Raw genomic sequence first — 19,576 nt, 5'->3', positions numbered from 1 at the left:
CTCCAGAATTTCCTTGGGCCTTCACCGAGCTTTGCCAATGCCCGGGCTGTTCCCTGCTGCACTCTAGAGCACCCTGGGACCTTCGCCAGGTGAAACAGAGGGTGCAAGCAGCAGCAGCAGCGGTTGGGGTGAGGAATCCTGGCTTAGAAACATTGTTCTGGTAACAGGCAGAGTGTTCACTCCAGCGTGGCCCAGGATTTCTCAGCTGTCACCACCGTGCTGTTGTGTGGGGTCCAACAAGTGGCCAGACCAGGTCATACAGTGCCACGGCACAGCCACGGCTTGTGAACGGCCACCGCCTCCCTGCCCAAAGCTCAGGGCAGAAATCAACCACCTCCCACCACTTGCAGGTCCTCGTTGTGCCACCACCTCCCCACAGGAAAAGCACAAATCGCTGCCCAACACGCAGCCACAACAGCATTTATGTATGGCTGTGAAGAGAAATCTTGTACTAGAGCTCGGCGCTGTCAGGAAAGCTGGTGCAAGGCACCAAGCCTTCGGGGCCCTTCTTCCCCTCCTCCATTTATTTTATTGATAATGTAGTGATTTATTTTACTGATTGTATGCCCGTTAGCTGCTTCTGAAGGCAGCCAGGTGCCTCCAGGAGTTCCTGGTAAAAGAAAGGCAGGCTCCTTTCACGGTGTTCATTTTATTACAAAATCCTCAGTACCTCAACACACCTCAACCCGTAACAGAGCAACCAGAAAGAACAGAAACACAGCAATTAACTGCTCACCAAGATACAATGGGGCTTCCCAGAGAACAAGCATCCATGGAACCCCCCGTGCCCCGCCTAGCAAAGCAGCAGCTCTAACAAGCTCTACCAAAAGGTCTCTTTTTGTCACTAGATAGAGCTCCTTCCCACAGATGTTTCAGCGAGGAGGGGGGCCCTGGGGTTTAATACATTTGAGGAGACGGCAGCAGGCAAAGAGACATTTGGCTGAACGTAGTCTGGAAGGCAGCACAGATGCCAAAAACGCTGCGGAGCCGCACCCCCCCCGCCAGACCAGCTCCTCTGGGTGTGGACACATTCGTATCAGATGCACTGGCTCGATGTCTGCGACGGAGCGAGGGGTCTCCGCTCCGAATACACGGACAAGGAGGTTTGGCTGTGGGGGTTTGGGATTTTTGGTTGGGGTTTTTTTTTGTTTGCTTGTTTCTTTTTTAAAATGAAGAAGACAACACATCGCTGTCATTGAAGCGATTGATTCCCTCTTGCCGAGGGAGCCCACGCAGCGCTTTGCAGGGGTGACTGTCGCTGGCCCCAAGACGCCTGCTGTTCTGGGTGGGTGAATGTTTGTTCTTTCCCGAGCTCTGGCGTGCTGGTGGCATTTGACTTCGCTCAGTTCTTTTTGGTCTTGGGGGTGTCGTACTTTCTCTTGCTCGAGTACCACAGCAGCAGCGGGATCCCGATGGAGGGCAGGGTCATCACACCAAAAGCTGCCCAGTCCAGCTAGAAGGAGAAATTGTTAGAAAGAAGTCAAAACAAATCACGTAGAGATGAGTCTTACAGTCATCAGATCTTCTACTCTCAAAGCTTCTGACTCAAATCCCACAGCGCCAGCTCCTTCTCAGAGGTAGCTGGGGTGAAAACTCTTTGCTTTTTCTGTGATACTCTTCTGGACAACCGATACGGATTAATTGCAATCCATGTTGGGAGTTTTCCAGGTAACTGTGGTGCAAACCAAACACACCACAAACTGGCAAAAAGCCACTGTGCTGGGCTGCACAATTGTTGCGGCACAATTTCGATTACCAAGTGAAAGGTACTTACAAAGTGAGGGGAGAACCTCCTGTCGAACTCACGCTGAGCCAAGATCCCTCCCTGCCCAGGAGCGCTAGTGAAACCAACCTGAAAAAGGTAGGGGGGGAAAAGATAGTATTTGCCACCTTTCCTTCTTGCAACAGAGCCTGTGCAGTGCAAGAGTGCAGGGACATGCATCGTCCCCTAACAAGCAGCTCGAAGAGCACAGTCAGGTGTATCTGCTGTCCGATTTGGGCAAGGATCCTATAAATAGTCAACTCACCACAACCTGCCCACCCTCCTGTGCCAGGTATGTGATGGTAGCGGAGGTGAAGTTGAAGTAACCAGCTTTGAGAGGCCGCAGAACCACAGTGTGGGACACGTTACTCGCTCTGAGAGCCGTAAGTTAAGGAAAATAGTTGCATTTCATCAAAGGAAGAAAAGCGAGGAGATGATAGGCAAAGAGGAGCCTCGAACCAGGTGGAAAAGTCACTCCTGATGAGAGATCCGAGTCCTCTGTGGTTACAGACACCCAGACCCATCCAAGGCTGATCCAGCTGCTCCTCCTTACCAGGCAGATGAATTCCACAGGCACCTGGCCCTGTTTGCACGGAACTTTTTTTACACAGCACCTTCGCGGAGAACAGAGGTTTGCATTCAGTACCCTGCCCAGGGTCTGGCATGCTGGAATTTCAGTGACAACAAATGAAGACGGGCGAGCTATAGGATGCTTAGGGGTAAGGAGTGTTGGGAGAAATTTCAAAACATGAAAAAGATACGGAGCGATCCTGTCCCACTTGACGTTGAGCATCCCAGAGACAATGCCGAAATCTTCTGGAGGGAAAGAATCATCCGACAGCTCCACATCTAAAGCAGCACTAAATGCAACAAAGAAAGGGATGAGAAGAGAATCTTAGACTTGGCATTCTACTCACTGGGGACTGCAGCAAAGAGGGAAGACAGTTCCATACTGACAATTCAGCAGCTGGAAGAACTGATTTTTGAAACATAAAAAGGCAGCAATAGAAGATGGGGAGGAGAGTTAAGGTGTATTACAGGGAGACTACAGAAAGAGGAAGGCAAAGCTGAGAGAAACTGCAAAAGAGACAGGAAACCAGATGCGAAAAAGAGCTCACAAAGCCAGGACAGGGAGGCTGCGTGCATGGGGAGCAGAGTGTCACAAGACACAAAAGTAACTACACCATGCTGGACAACAGCTAGAGCAGCCACGAGGTGAAAGCAAGAAACAGTGAAAGCAGGAACAACAGAACGGGAAGAAAAAGGCAAATTGCAGGGTCAAACCTTCAAGCACCGGTGGTAAGCTCAGAGTTAGGGGGAGCAAAGGTGGCGGCACATCATGGAGCCTAAGAAGTAGTCTCATACCCTGCAGACACACACACATAACGCTTGCTCCTGGTCAGTTTTAGAAGCCTGGACAAGGCTTACCTGGAGCCAACATTGTAGATGTTGTACTGCAAAGTCAAGTCCTTGCCCTCCACGGCATATCTGTTTAATAGAGATTTGGAGGCCAGGAGCCTGGCGCCTTCCTCACAGTGGGCCACGTAAAACAGGGCAAACACGGCAAGAATCAGGAGCTTCATCTAGAGGCAAAAGAAAATGGAATGTTATTGATAATTTAATTGCAAAAAGAACACAAACAGACAACTAAACAGACAATTCGGGCATTCATGTAGTGTAGTGAGACGTGAACAGCTGTATACTTCACAGCGATATTGATAACGGATTATCACAAGCTGGCAGAAAGTTACCCTGGCTCCACACAAGTCTGCAACTGCCCCCGAAATACCCGTACACTTTCCTGCAAGGACGTAACAAGTGGCACAGCGGTGTCCCAGATCGGCAGGCATGGAAGAAAAGACGACGGTTTTCTCCCTTTTCAAAGCCCCGGCAAGTAGCGCTCCCCTTTATCACATCTCAGTAATTGGCAAAGGTCTCAGATCACAAAGCCTCTTCTAGTAACTTTCAGAGCAAAAGCTCTGGCAATTAACGGTTTCACCAGTTTTAGCGATTAACAGTTAATTGCCGTTGTAAAGCACGGCAGCTTTCCAGCCCTGTCTTACACAAGAGAGTTAGTTCTTCTCCCCCCCACCAAATTCTCTCTTTTTCTCAGAAAGTACTAGCTCCTCATCTCCAACGTTTGTCATTCTTTCCAATTTCCAGCCACTGAGGTACTACCAACTCCCTCCAGCGGCCTTTTGGTCCCCAGAAGTCGCTGCCTCAGGCCACGCGTCCCCGCTTCCCCGAGCCCAGCGCCTCCGGAGCTGCCCTGCTGAGAGGGCGAGGAGACCACACGGTCGTTACACGTGCAACCCAGCAGGAAACCCGTTAGTGCTTTTAAATGCAAACGCTGCTCACAGGTCAGAGCCTCCTCCACCCTCTGAGCCTTCCTTCCGCTCGGCGCTCCCCTGCCTCAGCCTCCACGCCAGCGCTTCCACCCCAGGCTGCTCCTACACGGCCCGGAGACCCACGGGTAAGCTCAGGGATGCTGCTCCACGCAGAACAAAGAACCGCCCGGTGTCACCGGCTGCTCCCTCGGAACCCAGGCCCCAGCCAGACCCTTCCCGGGATCCCTCCGGACACGCCACCAAGAGCCTCCCCTCGCGGATCCCCCATGCCCCCGCCACGGAGCGCCCGGGCCCTCACCGCCTCTGCCCCGCGGCGCCCGACGGAAGGCCGCGTCAGCGGAAGTACCGCAGACCGGAAGATGGCTCCTCCCCCGCGGCACGCTGGGAAATGTAGTCCTAGCCCGCCCGCCAGTTGGGGACTCCGCGCCTGCGCAGAGCGCGCCTGCCCGGCCGCCTGCCCTGGGGCTTCCTTCGGGGGGAGGAGGGTTGAACCGCCGTCCTGGAAGCGCCTGCAAAACACCCGCTTTTAGTCCAAAAATGCTGCTTATAAACGCTCCGGGGGAGAACACAGAGTACCGCACCCTGCCCCCTGCCCTACCCCAGGCCCCGCAGCCCCCGGGGAGGGCCCCGAGCCCCGCGGCCGAGCCGCCCCGAGCAGGGCAGGGACGCTGGGGTTTTGGTAGGCGGCAGGGCAGGCTGGCACCTGAAGGACTCAGTTTCCCCTTAGAAGGGGACAAGTGGCCTGAACCTGTGGTTTGGGTTTGCTGGAGGCCCGCTGCCGAATTTAGCGCTTCGGGGGAGAAGACAACAAAGCTGCCAAGCAAGGACGTAACACGGGAAGCCAGAAAAAGGCCGTACCTCCCCTCCTCCTTTGACTACTGCTGATGTTTCTCTCCATCTGTTCATAAGATCGGTGTGATTCTCCTCTTATCTCCTTCTTGAAAAGCTCTGGGAACAAGGGGGAAAAAGAGGCGCCCTCCCCGCTTTGCCTTCAGGTAGTGACAAGCACGTAGAGCAGAAGCCCGATGACCACCATGGCTCGGAAGAGCACTTCGATGAGGAGCAGCAGCACGCCTAAGACGAAGATGGCCAGCAGCTCTGCCCAGCTCACCAGTGCTGCCAGCTGCATAGAGGCTTTGTAAAGCGTTGAGGGAGAAGAGGATGAGAGCAGGGTGGAGGATCTGGGTTAAATTCCTCAAGCATCAGGTGGGACGCCTCTTCTAGGGCACAGACACCAAAACTATACCTTCATGCATCAGGGACGCTCTGCTTAACTAACCCCACACCAGAGGGGCTCCACCCTTCTGCTTCCGACAGATTAGGAAATGTCCTGACCTCCCTGTTGCAAAACCAGTAACAAAACAGAGAGCCTCTGGGCCCGATTTTCAGCGCTGGAGGAAGCCTTGAGAAGTCACCGGTTCCCATGTTTCTCAGGCAGTTGCCTGCAGACCTCTGGTGGGAGAAGGGCCACAAATCCACACCTCTGTACACATATTCCTCCTCACACGCACAAAGGAACAGCCCATGAATCCACCTCTCCAGGGCCGCAGCCGCTGGCTCCATGTACCGCCTCATACCCTTTTATCAAAGTTCCCCGCTCCCAACTTTTGCCAACAGCTCTCCGTACTTTTTTCTTTCCCTGCTGAACCACGCGAAGCTTCTCCAAGCTGCAGGCTATGGAAAGCATCACAGAGCTTAAATCGACGTTAGCCACCCGCCACCGAGGCAGCGTAACCGTAGGCTGGGCTTCTCTCTCCCACACCTCAGCAGGGTGCCAGGACAGACTAGGACCCCGTCACGCAAACACTGAGAAAATTCTGCTTTTTACAAGGAGGAGGCTTGAATTTCTCTGCAAAGCACCTTACTCAAGCAGCAGTTGGCTGTCAGGTTAATGCATCCAACCTACTTCTTGTATATGTTTTTCTTCCTGCCTATCACTTGTTGGTTCCGTGTGAGCTGGAAGAGAGCAGGTAACTATGAGAGAGGAAGACAAAGCCTTGTTATTGAGCAGAACAATGTGAGGGGAAAAAAAAATCAGACAAGCTGGAAACTTTTCTAGGCACGCAGGCTGTGAAAGGGCAAACGGATTTGTGCCCTCTGTCCCTGCAATTCGCAGGGGACGGGCCTGGCCAAGCGAAATGGCCGCTGCCTCACAGCTGCAGGCTGAGGAGCTCTGCTCTGAGGGGACACCAGAGCCTCCGGGGCACTGGGAGGGCCTCGGGTCCCACCAAGCGGCTCCGCTTCAGCCACTGAGGCCCCGGAGGGGCCGCGGTGTGGCGGGGCCGCGGTGTGGCCGGGCGGCGGCTGCCTCAGGAACTACCGATCCCAGCATGCCTCGCGGCAGCCCGGCTCTCCCATGGTGCACCGCGGCGCGGGGTGGGCGAGACCACAGCGCTGACGGGAAGGGGGGTGGACGTTGAGGACTTCTTCCACACACGGTCCTCAGAGACCCCGATCCGCCTCCCGGCTCGCCCGTGGAGCCGTCGCATCCCGTCAACGCATCCAGATGCAACGGGGAGCGCGGCAGGAGACTCGCCCCCATGCGACCGCCCAAGAGTTGCTCCTCCGCCCCCTTTGCGTATGTGCAGTGGGTCCCCCCCGGCCCTCGGCGCCGGCAGCCCGCACATGCGCAGTACCACGCGGCCCCGCCCAACGCGCCGCAGCCCCATGCGCTGGGGCGCCGCTTCTCAACCTAACCTGCTGTGAGCGCCGGGCAGGAGGAGCACCGCCTCCTTATTGGACGCCGGGCCCGCGGCGCGGTGCGGGATTGGTCGGCAGGCGGGGGTAGGGTGTCGCGGCACGGTGAAGCGGCAGTTCTCGGAGCGGCCGCCCCGCGCTCGCTGTCTCCAGAAGGTTCCGCGCCGGGTGCCGCGCTCGAGCCGCCGCCGCGATGCTGGGCCCGCGCCCCGTCCTCGTGCTCAGTGAGTGTCGCCGCCGGCCGGCCCGGCCTCCCGGCGGGCTCCGGGGGTGGCGGGCGAGGGCAGGGGTCCCCCTTTCCTTCTCACCTCTCCCGCCGCCATGTTGGTTCCCCCTCGCGGCCGGGCGCTCCCTGACAGACCCCAGCCGGGCCGGCGGCCCCCTCGCCTCCGGGGGTTCCGCTGGGCCCCGGCTCCCGCCCCCGGCACGCCCTGAGCTTCCCCCTCGCTGTCTCTTCTCAGTCCCCGCGGGCTCTCCGCAGCCGCTGCCCCGTCCTGATGGGCCGCGGCCACCGCGGCCCCACTTCGCTCCCTGCGCGGGGGGGGTCTCAGGGCATCGCAGCCCCCGCTCCTCACTAAACCTTTCCTGGCAGATCTCGACTTCTCTCAACTCTCTTCCTCCTCGCGTGTTTCTCAGCACGTTGCTTTGTGCTGTCCCGTTTGAGCCCCTGGCACTTTGTGATTTTCTCGCCGCCCTCCAATATGAGACTTCCCTGGGGGCTTTCTTTCTGCTTGGGTTTCTCATTCTCATCTCTCCATCTGCCCTGCTCACCATTAACCCAAGAGGCAGGGCTGCTGTACCCAGGGCCCCTTTGCTATAGGCCTGCTAGCCTTATTGCTGCTGCTTTTACTGTTGCTTTCTTTTGTTCCGTCTTATAACTCTATATGCACAAACACCCACTCCTGAAGTAAATCTGTGCTCAGCCAGTCTGGGCTTGCAATAAAAGAAAAGCAGCGCCAAGCCTAGAGATTCTTTAGGGCAGACCCTTTTGACAGCTGGTCCCCAAATACGGTTGTGAGCCTGCGGAACAGCAGTGGCTGCTCACCCTGATGTGCCAAGGCCGAGCAACACTGATGTGTAAAACTGAAGTTTAAACGGGTGTTCTGCTTACTGTGCGTGAGCATCTGTAACTTTTTTAGACTGAAAACTACTGTGCAGCAGTTCTCAGGCGTTGCAGGTTCTAGTGAGTCGCCGCTGTTTGATTTTCTTGGGGGAGTAGGTTATATTTCAGGGTTGCAAAGTTTTGTCTCAGTTGAATTATGATGCTAATCAGGAGTTCTGTTATAATAAGGAATGTTGTTTTTCATTGACATTCTTCTATGAATATGCTTTCTTATAGTGGCTGCGGTATTTATGTTGTAAACTCTTAATTTAGAACTGGTCATATATCAAGCGTGTGTGACTGAGAGGGTGTCTTTGATGCATTATCAGTATCACTGTTTCAGTCTTGGACCTGGTAAAATCAGATTAAAGTTATATTTGTGCTTTAATTTTTTTTTTTTTTTTCTATGCACTTCAGGTCAGAATATGAAACGTGAGTCTGGAAGAAAAGTCCAGACTGGAAACATCACTGCTGCTAAGGTACCATATTCTCACGTCAGGCTATTTTGTTTCTTTGGTTTTTTTAAGTGTGTGTGTGTGTTTATATATTTAAGAGGGAAAACTGGATCTGAAACATGTTTTCTCTAGTCTGTATGAATCCAGAGTAGAAGCAGCCTAGAAAATGAATTTTCAGTGTTAAAATAATAGGTGCAATGTAACTGAACGTGGAGGGGTGTAACCCACCAAAACCTCTTTCTCTGCAAAATCTGAGAGTGTATAAGTTTTGACATCTGATTTAGATAATAATTTAGAGTGGTGCCCGTGCTCTTATAATCCCTGTGTTCTCATTCTCGCACAATTCTTAACTTCTGCTGTGTCTAAGCAACTGCAGAGTCATTGGGTTAGTTAGATTTTGCAGTGGCTGCTTCTTTCATCTCGACTATGGTTTTTTTAGACTTTTTGATGCCCTGCTGTATTGCCTCATTTCTTTTGTTCCTCCTAGACTATTGCTGACATTATCCGAACTTGTTTAGGACCAAGAGCTATGATGAAGGTAAGAACTTTTGGTGAAATACCTGTGCTGCATACTGACTAGAAACACTACACATACTATAAGTCAGTGCAAATATTGCTTCTTTTTCCGTTGCAGATGCTTTTGGACCCCATGGGTGGCATTGTGATGACCAACGATGGCAATGCTATTCTTAGAGAAGTAAGTTTCTCCTAAAGGATTGTCTTGCTTAACATGTGAGTTGGAATCTTCCGGGATACAGTTACATAGCTGCCAATGGAACTATGTTATTTTGTCTTCTGTCTTGAGAGGCAGCAAGTACTAAACAGCGGTACTGAGAAGGGTGCTTGCTGGGCAGGAATTAAACATTTCCAGCAAACGCTCTTTCTCCTCAGAAAACTAGGTTTGATCCCAGGGTGGTAAGTTTTCATGGAGGTTTTACAAGACTGGTGTAAATCCTATGGTAATTGGAGCTATAATCACTTGCATCAAAACCTTATGAGTAGATGCTTGCGTTTACAACACCAAATAATTAGACCAAGAAATCATTGTCGTCTTTCTGGTGCAAGTGCTGTTGAAATAACATCAGAAAAATCGTAATGCCTGAAAAACTGTGGGAGACGCAATATCGTGAAATACAAGGGCTTATTTTCGGTCTCAAAAAGGAAGAAAAATCTTTGCTATAGTTGGACAGAATGCCTTTGATTGTTTAAAAGACGCGGTGTTTGTTCCTTTGAGCGATGCAAGGAGTTTCAGCTTTAGTATTCTGCAACAAAAACATACCCTTTGCTCCTGTACAGATTCAAGTCCAGCATCCAGCTGCAAAATCAATGATAGAGATCAGCCGTACTCAAGATGAAGAAGTTGGAGATGGGACCACATCTGTTATTATCCTTGGTAAGGAGAGTGAATAAGACTTACTTTTTATAAAGGGTTAAGGCTGAAGTTCGCCCTTTTTGCTCACCAGAGCCTTAATGAGACAGATATTCGTTATTTACCAACCCTAAAATTGATCCTTTTTGGTTTTTTTAACCGTGGAAGAGAATGCTAGGTTCATTAGACCCTTAGGTGCTCTGCTCCATGCTTTGGAAAGTTGTGTTCTTTCCCTGAGATGATCACAGTTAAGTATAGAGAAAGGTATAGATGACGTTAGAGCTCTCTACATGGATAGCAGATACTTTTTGTCCGGTATGCTGTTCTCCTGTCTTGACTGTTGATTGTTCTACTAACTTACCTGGGGAATTTTGATGGTGGTTTTTTTTTTTTTTAAGCCGGAGAGATGCTCTCTGTTGCCGAACACTTCCTTGAACAGCAGATGCACCCAACGGTGATCATTGGGGCTTATCGTAAGGCTCTGGATGACATGATCAGTATTCTAAAGAAAATTGGGTAAGTATGGGCTGGTGGGAGTTACAGAGAAGGGATCTGGGGTTTCTGTACTGCTTAAAGATGATTCTTCAGGGAATCACGTTAGTAAAATATAACTTAATATAACTGGAGAGGGACTCAAGGGGATTATGAATAGATTGTAGCCTGGAGTAATACTCAGTTTACTGTTTGGTTTTTCCTTTGTGTCAGCACTCCAGTGGACGTAAACAACAAAGAGATGATGCTTAAAATAATAAAGAGTGCTATAAATACCAAGGCAATAAACCGCTGGTCTGACTTGGCCTGTAGCATTGCTCTTGATGCTGTTAAGACTGTGGAGTTTGAAGAAAATGGCAGAAAGGAAATTGATATAAAAAAATACGCAAAAGTAGAAAAGGTGAGTATGCCCTGAACCATTTCTTACCTGTGTGCCCCTTTCTCATTCTGAACTGGCTGTTCCTGGGATGCAGTGGGAGGAATTTTGTGCCACTGATCTGCAGTCTGCAAACATAACCCTTGGAGATGTTTTAGTCAGTGCTATCAGCCTTGCTGGTTTACAGTGAAAACGGGCAGTTGTTTCAACTCTTTTAGAATATTTGTCAAAAAGATCATTTAAGTTGTTTCGGTTTCCATCTTCCAAGCACATGTTGCCAGGCAATAGGATGCGAGTAGTTTCTCAAGTCCTTTCACAGCTTTTCACTTAATCTAAGTCAGCGTGCTCTTAAAATTAACTCAGATTGTGACCTGGATGCATCAGGGAGAGTTTCTTGGGAGAGTTTTCCTTTTTTAGTACGCGGGACGGATGGTTTCAGGAGCACAGATGGACGGGTTTTCGTACAGTAGACTGATTTGCCTCATTTTCCCCCTTTCTTGTGTCTGTCAGATTCCAGGTGGTTTTAGTGAAGAGTCGTGTGTTTTGCGTGGAATCATGGTGAATAAAGATGTAACTCATCCCAGGATGCGTCGCCTTATTAAGAATCCACGCATTGTCCTTCTGGATTGTTCACTAGAGTACAAGAAAGGAGAGAGCCAGGTAAAGCAGGTCCTTTTAGAGATGTCCGCAACTTTTGATTGAAGACTAGTAAAGCGAACGAATCCAGATAGCTCGTTAAAAGCCTGAGTGGCAAAAGGCTCTCTTCGTGTTCTGCCTTTCAGAGACCTTTTGCGTGTATAGGCTAATTCTGCTGCGGGGTCGGTGCCCTGGAGAAAAAGGTAGAAAAGTACAACTGAGGCTACAGTGGTTTTACTCAGTGAAGCAGCTGCACTGCTTTGTGTCTCTAAGTGATGGTCGAGTCAAAGAAATATTACACTAATGTTACACTGACACAGTGCCACGGTTAATTTGATCAATATTTTTCATTGTGTAGTTCTCCTTAACTCCTCTCCAGGCAATATTGGAGGAGTCAAGATCACTCGAGCCAAGGGTGAAGGTTTGGGAGGAATACAGTAAGGTATTTACACCTCTTTTCTGTGCAGACGGATATTGAAATAACGCGGGAGGAAGACTTTGCCCGCATCCTGCAGATGGAGGAAGAGTACATTCAGCAGATGTGTGAGGATCTGATGAGAGTCAAGCCAGATCTGGTCATCACAGAAAAAGGAATTTCTGGTAATAACACATGTGATCCTTCTTTGTGTTGAATTCATCTCAATAAGGTTCATGCTGTGTTCAATGCACCATTCAGTAACTTTAAAAAAAAAAAAGCCACAAAACAAAACAAAAAAAAAACACAAAAAAAACCACAAATGTGATTTTGAACGTGCCCCTGTTTTTGTTTAGTTTTTTAGCTTTCTAGCAAATAGTTCTGCATTGCAGGCATTGAAGTTGGTTCTTGAGCTTGCCTTGTGAACATGGACACTTACAATGATATTTTGCTTTTCCAGCATTTGGAAATGATATCAAAATATAAGTGAGGATGAGTCTAGCAAACCATGGAAAGCTGCACTGTAATTTTGCCTTGCAGCTTGGTTTAAGAAGCTACATTTAGGTTTTTCTTTCCATAACCCTTTTTACTTTAAAGACACAAAGTTTGTCATGACACCGCTGATTCGGCAATAAAATTGCACGACCTGATTTCAGACTTGGCCCAACACTACCTGATGAAAGCCAACATCACCGCGATCCGCAGAGTGAGAAAGACGGACAACAACAGGATCGCCAGGTAAACGCCGTCTCCTCGCTGGAGCCCGTTCCTGCTCTCTGTGGCACGGTGTTTTCATTCTTGTCTCGCCCTTTCTCCCCAGTTCTTCTTCGTGAGCGTTTAACTTGACGGTTGTTTGTGTGCCAGGGCCTGCGGAGCGCGCATTGTGAGTCGCACAGATGAGCTGCGGGAGGAGGATGTGGGAACTGGAGCCAGGCTCTTTGAAGTTAAAAAAATAGGAGATGAGTATTTTGCCTTCATCACTGATTGCAAAGACCCCAAGGCTTGCACTATCATTCTGCGTGGAGCCAGCAAGGAAATCCTAGCAGTGAGTTATTACACGTTCGCTTCCCCTCCTCTCCTGGCCGCCTCCTTGGTGTCAGCAAGTCCTTGCTTCCTTTTGAGCAGCGCTCAAAGCCAAAGCAAATTTCCTCTGGGTTCTGGAGTGAAAAGAATATTCCCATTTTGTGGGCGAAGGCGGAACTCGTACGCTGCAGAGGAACCAGCGCAGCAGGCTGCGGGCTGCGCCTTCAGCTGGTGGTGTGCTGCGGTTCCCTGCAACCAATAAATTCCTGCTTTGATGCCTGTTGCAGGAGGTGGAGCGCAACCTTCAGGATGCCATGCAGGTCTGTCGCAACGTCCTCATCGACCCGCAGCTGGTGCCAGGAGGGGGAGCTACCGAAATGGCCGTCTCCCACGCGCTGACAGAGAAGTCCAAAGGCATGACGGGGGTGGAGCAGTGGCCCTACCGTGCAGTAGCCCAGGCTCTGGAAGTCATTCCCCGAACACTGATCCAGAACTGTGGCGCGAGTACCATCCGGGTGCTGACCTCCCTCAGGGTAAGGCGCGTGGCGTGGGGTCGTCTGGAGAGGCTCAGCCCCGTCCTGCTGTGTCCTGCCCCTCAGGTCGGTCACCCTTCCCTAGCAGCGCCCTGCGGTAGCTGCAGTAGGCCTTTACGTTAAAGGAAGCCCCTGTTGAAGTAACCGACCCCTTGAGGGTGATTGAAAAACTGTTGGTGGTGGTTTTGCATTAGCTGGGCTGCAAACGCCTTTATTGAAGTTTTGTGCCAACTTTGAAAACGTGAGAATGGAATTAAATAGCTTGTTTGAGGTACCAGAGTTTAAAAACAAAACAACAAAACCCTGAGGGTGAACATGATCAAAATCTTCCTTTGAGATTAGACTGGATGGCCTGAGAGAGAATATCTCCAGGTCTGACTTCTGATACAATGAAGTGTTTCTTCTATGAACTCCAAAATTGAGAAAATTCGAATGACCTTTCGCTATTTTCCCGAGCCCACGATCAGTGTGAGTTTCCAGAAGGTGCATTTGCTGTCTTACTCCGTGGCGGTGACCTGTCCTTCTCTTGCAGGCAAAACACACTCAAGAAGGCAGCCAGACGTGGGGAGTGAACGGTGAGACCGGAGCCTTGGTTGACATGAAGGACCTGGGGATCTGGGAGCCGCTAGCAGTCAAACTGCAGACCTACAAAACAGCAGTAGAGGTACGGGGAGGCGGGGGGAGGCTTACGAGCCTCTGTCGTGTGTCCCTGGGCGAAGGGGGTGTCACTGCTTGTGCACGTGGATCTTTGGGGAAGCACCGCGTGGTGCGTGCCAGCGTTTCGGCTCGCTAACGCAGGGGCTGTGATGATGAGGGATGCAGCACCCGTGGGAGCCCGTACTCGGCCTTTCAGGGGGGTTGATTTTTTGATCCTGTGGCTAAAATTCGTCGTGTTCCATCCCACTTTTTTCTGCAAACTGTGCAGACTGGTTCGTCTCACAAGGATGGGCTGCTCTGAGTGACAGCCAGAGCCGTGACCGAGAAATCCGGTGCCAGCAACGTGCTGGCATCCAGTTAGCGGCTCTGGGAGCTTCCTCCCTTTGGATCGTCCCAGCGGCCTTGCGCAAGCTGCCCCCCCCCTCGTTAAGAGCTCGCGTTTTGAGCGTTTGCTCGCTGGCGTTAGATCAAAGGCAGTTGCTCGAAGGGGTGCTCTGTCCCTTTCTCGTCCGTCAGCTAGAAATAATGGGTGTCCCCTTTTCCTCGGGGCGTCCCTGCCCGGTGCCAGAGCCACTGACTGCTCCCCCTGCCCCTGTCCTTTCCACTGCGCCGTTGAGAGAATCGCTTAATGAAAGCCGGGTGGGTTGGATTTTATTCTTTGTGATGAGCTCCTGACTAGCCCTGGGTACGGGGTTTCTCCCCAGACTGCAGTTCTCCTCCTCCGCATCGATGACATTGTTTCGGGGCACAAAAAGAAAGGTGACGATCAAAGCAAGCAGCCCCCTGCGCCAGAGGCACCCCAGGAATAAGAGGGGTCGAGTCGCCGCTGGGAAAAACCTCGACTGTGGGAAGAGCTCGATGAAGCGACCCCGAGGCCGAGCTGGGGGAAAGTTTGTCTGAGGTCTGTGGGAGGGATGGGGGGGGAAAGAAACCCACGAAGGCGGGGGAAGGGCTGATGTGTCGTGTAAGTGCCCCTGCGCCGCGGGGAGGTGCTGATGCGTAATTCAAGTCTCTGGGCTGTGACTTCTCGCTGTTCGCCTCAAAAATAAACCACGGCGTTTCAGTCTGTTTGCGCGTTTAATGCGGGTCAGGGAGGAGGGGGGTGTAAAAGCCTCCCCGGGGGGTTCTGGGCAGGTTAGAGAGCGGGCCGGGGTCCGCCCGCGCGGGGGTGGACGGGACGGGCCGCCCCCCGCGGCCGCTGGCACCATCTTCTCTCCACCCCCGGCGTCTTTCTGAAGGGCGGCGGCGCCTTTAAGGGGGGGGGGAGGGCTCTGGGCGGTCACGTGAGCGGGTGGGAGCGCAACATGGCGGCCAGCAGGCTGCTGCTGGCGGCGCTGCTGGCGGCGGGGGGCGCGGCTGCGGGCGGCCGGCAGGTGAGCGGGGGCGGGAGGAGGCGGCCGGTACCGGGGGGACACCGGGTCTCGGAGCGTCCGCCACGGCCTCCAGCCTCTGCTCCGGGGCTCGTCCCGCTCCCTCCGCCTCGCGACCCCTGTGTGGGACCGGGCCAGGCCCCCGCGTATCCCCCCCGGGAAGCCTCGGAGCAGGGGGCTGGGCTGAGCCCCCCCGAGATCCCGCCCGACCCCGGCGATGCCGATACCGTGGCCCAAACGCGCGGGGCTTGGGGAGGAGAGAGGCTTCCTGGGGTCTCCCTGCCCCGCGCCCCGGCGTTCGGGCCGGCGCTGGAGGGAACCTGCCCGCCCCTCCGTCCCGCCACACTGGGGTCACCCGTCCCTGGGGACCCTGCGCTGCCGATCCCGGTCCTGCTGCCGCACGCCCCGGTGCCACCCGCCGCCGTCCCTTGTCTCCCCACTGCGTCCTGATCCGGTGGGAGCACCGTGGCTCTGGGCGGGGAAGCGGCTCGCTGCCCGAAAGCTGTTCGGAAACATCCGGATGCGAAACGCTGACCAAGCTTGTTTAGCAACGCTGGGGCTGTGGCAGGGCTTCCTCGCCTGCGAAGCTCGCCGGGAAGCCGAGGCAGCTACGTGCCCTCTAACCAGGCCGGGTTAGTCCCCAGGAAGCCGTGCATTTGGACTTGTCCTGTGCCGGCTCCCCCGAGACCTCTCCTTCCTCTGCAGGTGTCGATGCAGTACAACCCTGGCTGGAACAACTCCTCTGTCAACCTGCTTCACGTGCGGGCGGTGGGGCCCAGTGACACCCTGCACTACATCTGGAGCAGCATCGGGGCCCCCGCCGTGCTGCTGGTGGCTACGGAGAGCCGCAGCAGCGCCCTGCGCATCAACTGGACCCAGCTGCTCTCGCCCGCTCCTGCGGGCGCCATCTGGATCGACCCTCCCAGCAGCGTTGTCTACTCCACCGCCGTTGTCTTCACCAAGGTACCACCGAGGAGGGTGGCCCTGCTCCGGGAGAGCTGCCCCGTGGTGGAGAGGGCGCGTGGGGTTGCTTGGGGCAGAGCAGGTCGGTCGGCAGCTTTCCCAGCTGCAGCGAAATGGGGCCTTGTGTGTCCTACCCTGGTTATCTCTGGCTTGAGCTGTGATGGTGCCTTGAGATGTTTGGCCAAGGCAGCTCCTTTTTGGTCTCCATCCTCTCTCCGCTGGCAGTGGCAGCCCGGTGCACAGCAGCCCGTGGACCACAGCACAAAAGCGGTGGCGTCCGCAGCGCCTGCTGGTGGCTCCCGGCCCCTCTCCCCTTCCTTCTCCCTAGGTGTTTGAGTACAGCGAGGCCGAAAGGCTGGAAGAGCTCTTCTACCCCACGTACGACCTGTCTGACTTTTCCTGGGACGGCATCAATCACACCCTCAACCACACGGCCCTGACGGCCGAGTTCACGGGCATCCCGGCCGCTGACCCCAGCGGCAGCTTCTCCAACGGCAGCCTGGCATTTCGGGTAAGCCCACAGGGGCAGAGGCGGGGTATATACTGCGCTGGGATGCTACCGGGAGAACACCGTGAATATCACGTCCAAAGCACTTTCTAGAGAGGCGTCCCAAGCAGCCATCGTGCTGTCCCTCTGACCTGTGTCCCCTGCAGGTGACAGCCTACGAGGCCAGCGGCCGTGACGGGCCCCTGCCCAGCCTCCTGCACACGGCGAACAGCTCTAAAGTGGAGTTTGTCCTGGCTGGGGTGGCTCCGCGGGGCAACAGCTCCCGATTTGCACTGGAGGTGGCCACGGTGGAGGAGATAGGGGTGGCGCAGAAGCTGCTCTCGGCACGCTCCATCGACGACGAGTACACTCCCACCATCTTCGAGGTGAGCGTGGGGTGAGCGCTGGGCTCGGGGACGTCCCCTGCTGCAGGAACAAGGGTGAGGGGGGTCTGGGGCAAGCAGCCTGGGCAACCTGTGGCTCCCCACTATGGCTCACCTTGGCTTGAAGACCATCTCCTGTCCTCGCTTCACCACCCGTTGCTCTCCCTCCACCAGATGCTCTCCCTGGTAGCCGAGTCCCAAAATGACAGCTCCACACTCAGCTTCCTGCAGTGGAAGGCGACAGCCTACGGCTCCCAGACCCCCAGGCGCGAGGACGGCATCCAGTGCCGGTCTCACGGTCTGCAAGCAGCCAACTGGACCCTGCCCGTGTCCAGCATCGTCCACGCCTACTTTGGGGAGGGTGTAGGCAGCACCTACACCATCAGCGCCATCAATATCTCTTTTGGGGGAGAGGACGGAAAGGTTTACCAGGAGAAACGCTACCTTAGCTGGTGAGTGGGGTCCGTTGTGCATGAAACGATGCTCTTCCAGCCACTAATAAGTGGCAGTTTGGGGAACTGCTAGGTTAGAGGGCTTCTCTGTTTACTAACTATCTCCTTTCAAAAGTCTGCGTCTTCCTATGATCCTGTAGCAAGGAGTTTTGCAGTTTATTGATGCATCCCCTCACCCCTCCCCCAGTCTGGGAGACCCCTGCCCCATGTGGGATCCCGCCAAGAAATACTGATCTGACCCTGTCGGGGTAGAAAGCCCCAGATATCCCACCCGTGGGACGCAGCTGATCCCCATCTCCGTGGCTGATTTGTCTCATCGCCTCCTGCAGGTCGGCGCTGCTGGGCTTCGGGCAGCCCCCCAAGGACACTTTCTCCCCCCTCGTCATCTCCATCATGGCCGTGGCACTGGGCACCCCCATGGCGTTGCTCCTGGTGGGCAGCTGCGTGGTGCTCTTTGCCCAGAGGAAACGCTACTCCGAGTACGAGCCCATCAACTGAGTGGGACGGTCCCTGGAGAGACCCCCAGGATCCTTCTTGTCGCCAGGAGACAACCGCGGCTGCTGCAGGGGCTCCGATGCCTGCAGTCTCCTCTCTGTCCTCCTTCCGTCCCTGCAGTCCAGGCTGAGAGGGGACCAGGACAACGCTTGCAGCAGTTGCCCACGTCGCGTATCCCTCTGTGCTGCTCCCTCCTACTGCCCACATCCTGCATCTGATTACACTTCTTCCCCTGTTTTTTCCTGATCCATCCAGCCAAGGGAGTTGGTCAGGGTTGCCTTAAGCCACGGAAAGATCCTCCTTCTCCCAAGGGATAAAACCACTGTTGTCATGTCCGCAGCCAAGCTGGGACTGGCTCTGCCCTGTCCTGTGCCGCTTCTAGGGCGCTCCAGGGTTGCTTGGGTGGCTCCAACCCAGGAGCAGGGCTGGAAGACGGGGCGAGGGACAGGTACCGCTCCTGCCAGTGTGCAGGGTGCCCTGCTGCTTCTTGCTGTGCTGGGGGCATCCCAGAACAGCCCCCCCTCAACCCAGCTGGGGCTCATGGACTCCTCAATCCCCAACAGGCACTTTCTGCTGCCCTCGGAGAGGGCTGCTGGTACAAGAGGGAAACCCAGCGCTGTTTTGCAGCAGCTGCTTGAGCTCAGGTATGTCAGGGCTGATCTAGCCTTGCTCTCGGTTAACTGCAGCCGTTGGCTCTGCAGGGCTGGCTCGGAGGTGCCGTCCAGGTGCTTGAAGCCACGGGGCAAGCGTGGTCTGTGGCTGCTCGGTGTTTGCAGAGGTACCACATCGCTTGGGGGTGTGCTGCGTTCTCATGTTCTCCGTCACTGACTCGTCTTTGACCAAATAAAGTGGATTTCTAAAAGCAGTTTCCTGTGGAAACACTGCACACGGGTGGGCGCGAGGAGAGCAGCTCTCGAGCCTCGCGGGAATTAAAGGGTGCTGGAACTCAGCAGGAGCCGAGGTACAAAAAGGTGGCTCTGCGAGGAGGGAGGCTCCCTGCCCCTGCGTTGACTCCTGCCCCGCAGCAGCCCGAAGTGCTCTGGGGTGGTTTTGCGTACGAGCCGTGGGGTCAGCGTGAGCCCAGGCCCCCATCTCCCTGCCGAGAAGTGCACTTGGAAGAGTCGGACTGTGCCCACTCTGACTCGACTGAACTGCTCCCGACACAGATTCAGGGTGGGAGGCGGGACGAGCCAAACACTCGGCAGATCTAGGGGTGGAGGGGCTTTCCCTTTCTTCGGTGGATTTTTAACTGTTTTGGGTTATGCCCGAGAATCGGAGAACTGAGACAATCAGACTTGCATGGGGCTGGATTCCCAGGGGTCCCCTCGTGTCCGCAAAGGACTCCGAGGTGGGGCCTCTTGCCCTGAGGGGTGCAGGCTGGGTCCTGGGCGGGATCGGCCGTCCCCAGCCCCAGGCAGCGGCGAGCCTGGTGCCATCTCACCCATCCCGGCTTCCCCCTGCACCCTCCTTAGGGCAGGGCTCCCTCCCTCCTACCCGGCCAACTGGTTTGCGAACCAGGTGCTGAACCTCCGCCAGGAGGAAGAGGAGGAGGAGGAGGGAC

The 19,576-nt window shown here is 54.4% G+C and overlaps 3 protein-coding genes across 6 annotated transcripts; 2 read left to right on the top strand and 1 right to left on the bottom strand.

The window, feature by feature from the left end:
* Window positions 1-633: 633 nt before the first annotated feature.
* SSR2 (signal sequence receptor subunit 2) lies at window positions 634-5,417 on the bottom strand. 4 transcript variants are annotated; one of them, XM_075133497.1, is made up of 7 exons: window positions 4,969-5,417; window positions 4,409-4,619; window positions 3,191-3,345; window positions 2,524-2,622; window positions 2,028-2,136; window positions 1,775-1,852; window positions 634-1,453 (listed from the first exon to the last, which is right to left on the bottom strand). In XM_075133497.1, exons 3-7 carry the CDS (start codon window positions 3,343-3,345, stop codon window positions 1,343-1,345), a joined length of 552 nt encoding a protein of 183 aa, XP_074989598.1. In that variant the 5' UTR covers window positions 4,409-4,619; window positions 4,969-5,417; the 3' UTR covers window positions 634-1,342. The 4 variants fall into 4 exon arrangements, with proteins under 4 accessions (XP_074989598.1, XP_074989595.1, XP_074989597.1 ...); XM_075133494.1 differs by having other exon boundaries at window positions 4,409-4,579; window positions 4,969-5,337; XM_075133496.1 differs by lacking the exon at window positions 4,409-4,619 and having other exon boundaries at window positions 4,969-5,337.
* A 1,362-nt stretch (window positions 5,418-6,779) lies between these two features.
* Window positions 6,780-14,928, top strand: CCT3 (chaperonin containing TCP1 subunit 3). Its single transcript, XM_075133454.1, has 14 exons — window positions 6,780-7,031; window positions 8,327-8,388; window positions 8,852-8,902; window positions 8,999-9,061; window positions 9,661-9,757; window positions 10,132-10,249; window positions 10,439-10,625; window positions 11,112-11,261; window positions 11,705-11,837; window positions 12,309-12,390; window positions 12,517-12,697; window positions 12,963-13,208; window positions 13,741-13,872; window positions 14,570-14,928. The coding sequence occupies exons 1-14, from the start codon at window positions 7,001-7,003 to the stop codon at window positions 14,672-14,674; spliced, it is 1,638 nt and encodes a 545-aa protein (XP_074989555.1). The 5' UTR covers window positions 6,780-7,000; the 3' UTR covers window positions 14,675-14,928.
* A 212-nt stretch (window positions 14,929-15,140) lies between these two features.
* Window positions 15,141-18,877, top strand: GLMP (glycosylated lysosomal membrane protein). The gene is made up of 6 exons (XM_075133468.1): window positions 15,141-15,238; window positions 15,941-16,198; window positions 16,527-16,709; window positions 16,853-17,071; window positions 17,243-17,520; window positions 17,850-18,877. Exons 1-6 carry the CDS (start codon window positions 15,170-15,172, stop codon window positions 18,016-18,018), a joined length of 1,176 nt encoding a protein of 391 aa, XP_074989569.1. The 5' UTR covers window positions 15,141-15,169; the 3' UTR covers window positions 18,019-18,877.
* Window positions 18,878-19,576: the final 699 nt, after the last annotated feature.

This window comes from Calonectris borealis, chromosome 29 (assembly GCF_964195595.1).
Source record: "Calonectris borealis chromosome 29, bCalBor7.hap1.2, whole genome shotgun sequence".
NCBI lineage: Eukaryota > Metazoa > Chordata > Aves > Procellariiformes > Procellariidae > Calonectris > Calonectris borealis.
Note: the sequence above shows the minus strand (reverse complement) of the source record. Positions and strands in the feature narration are given on the sequence as shown.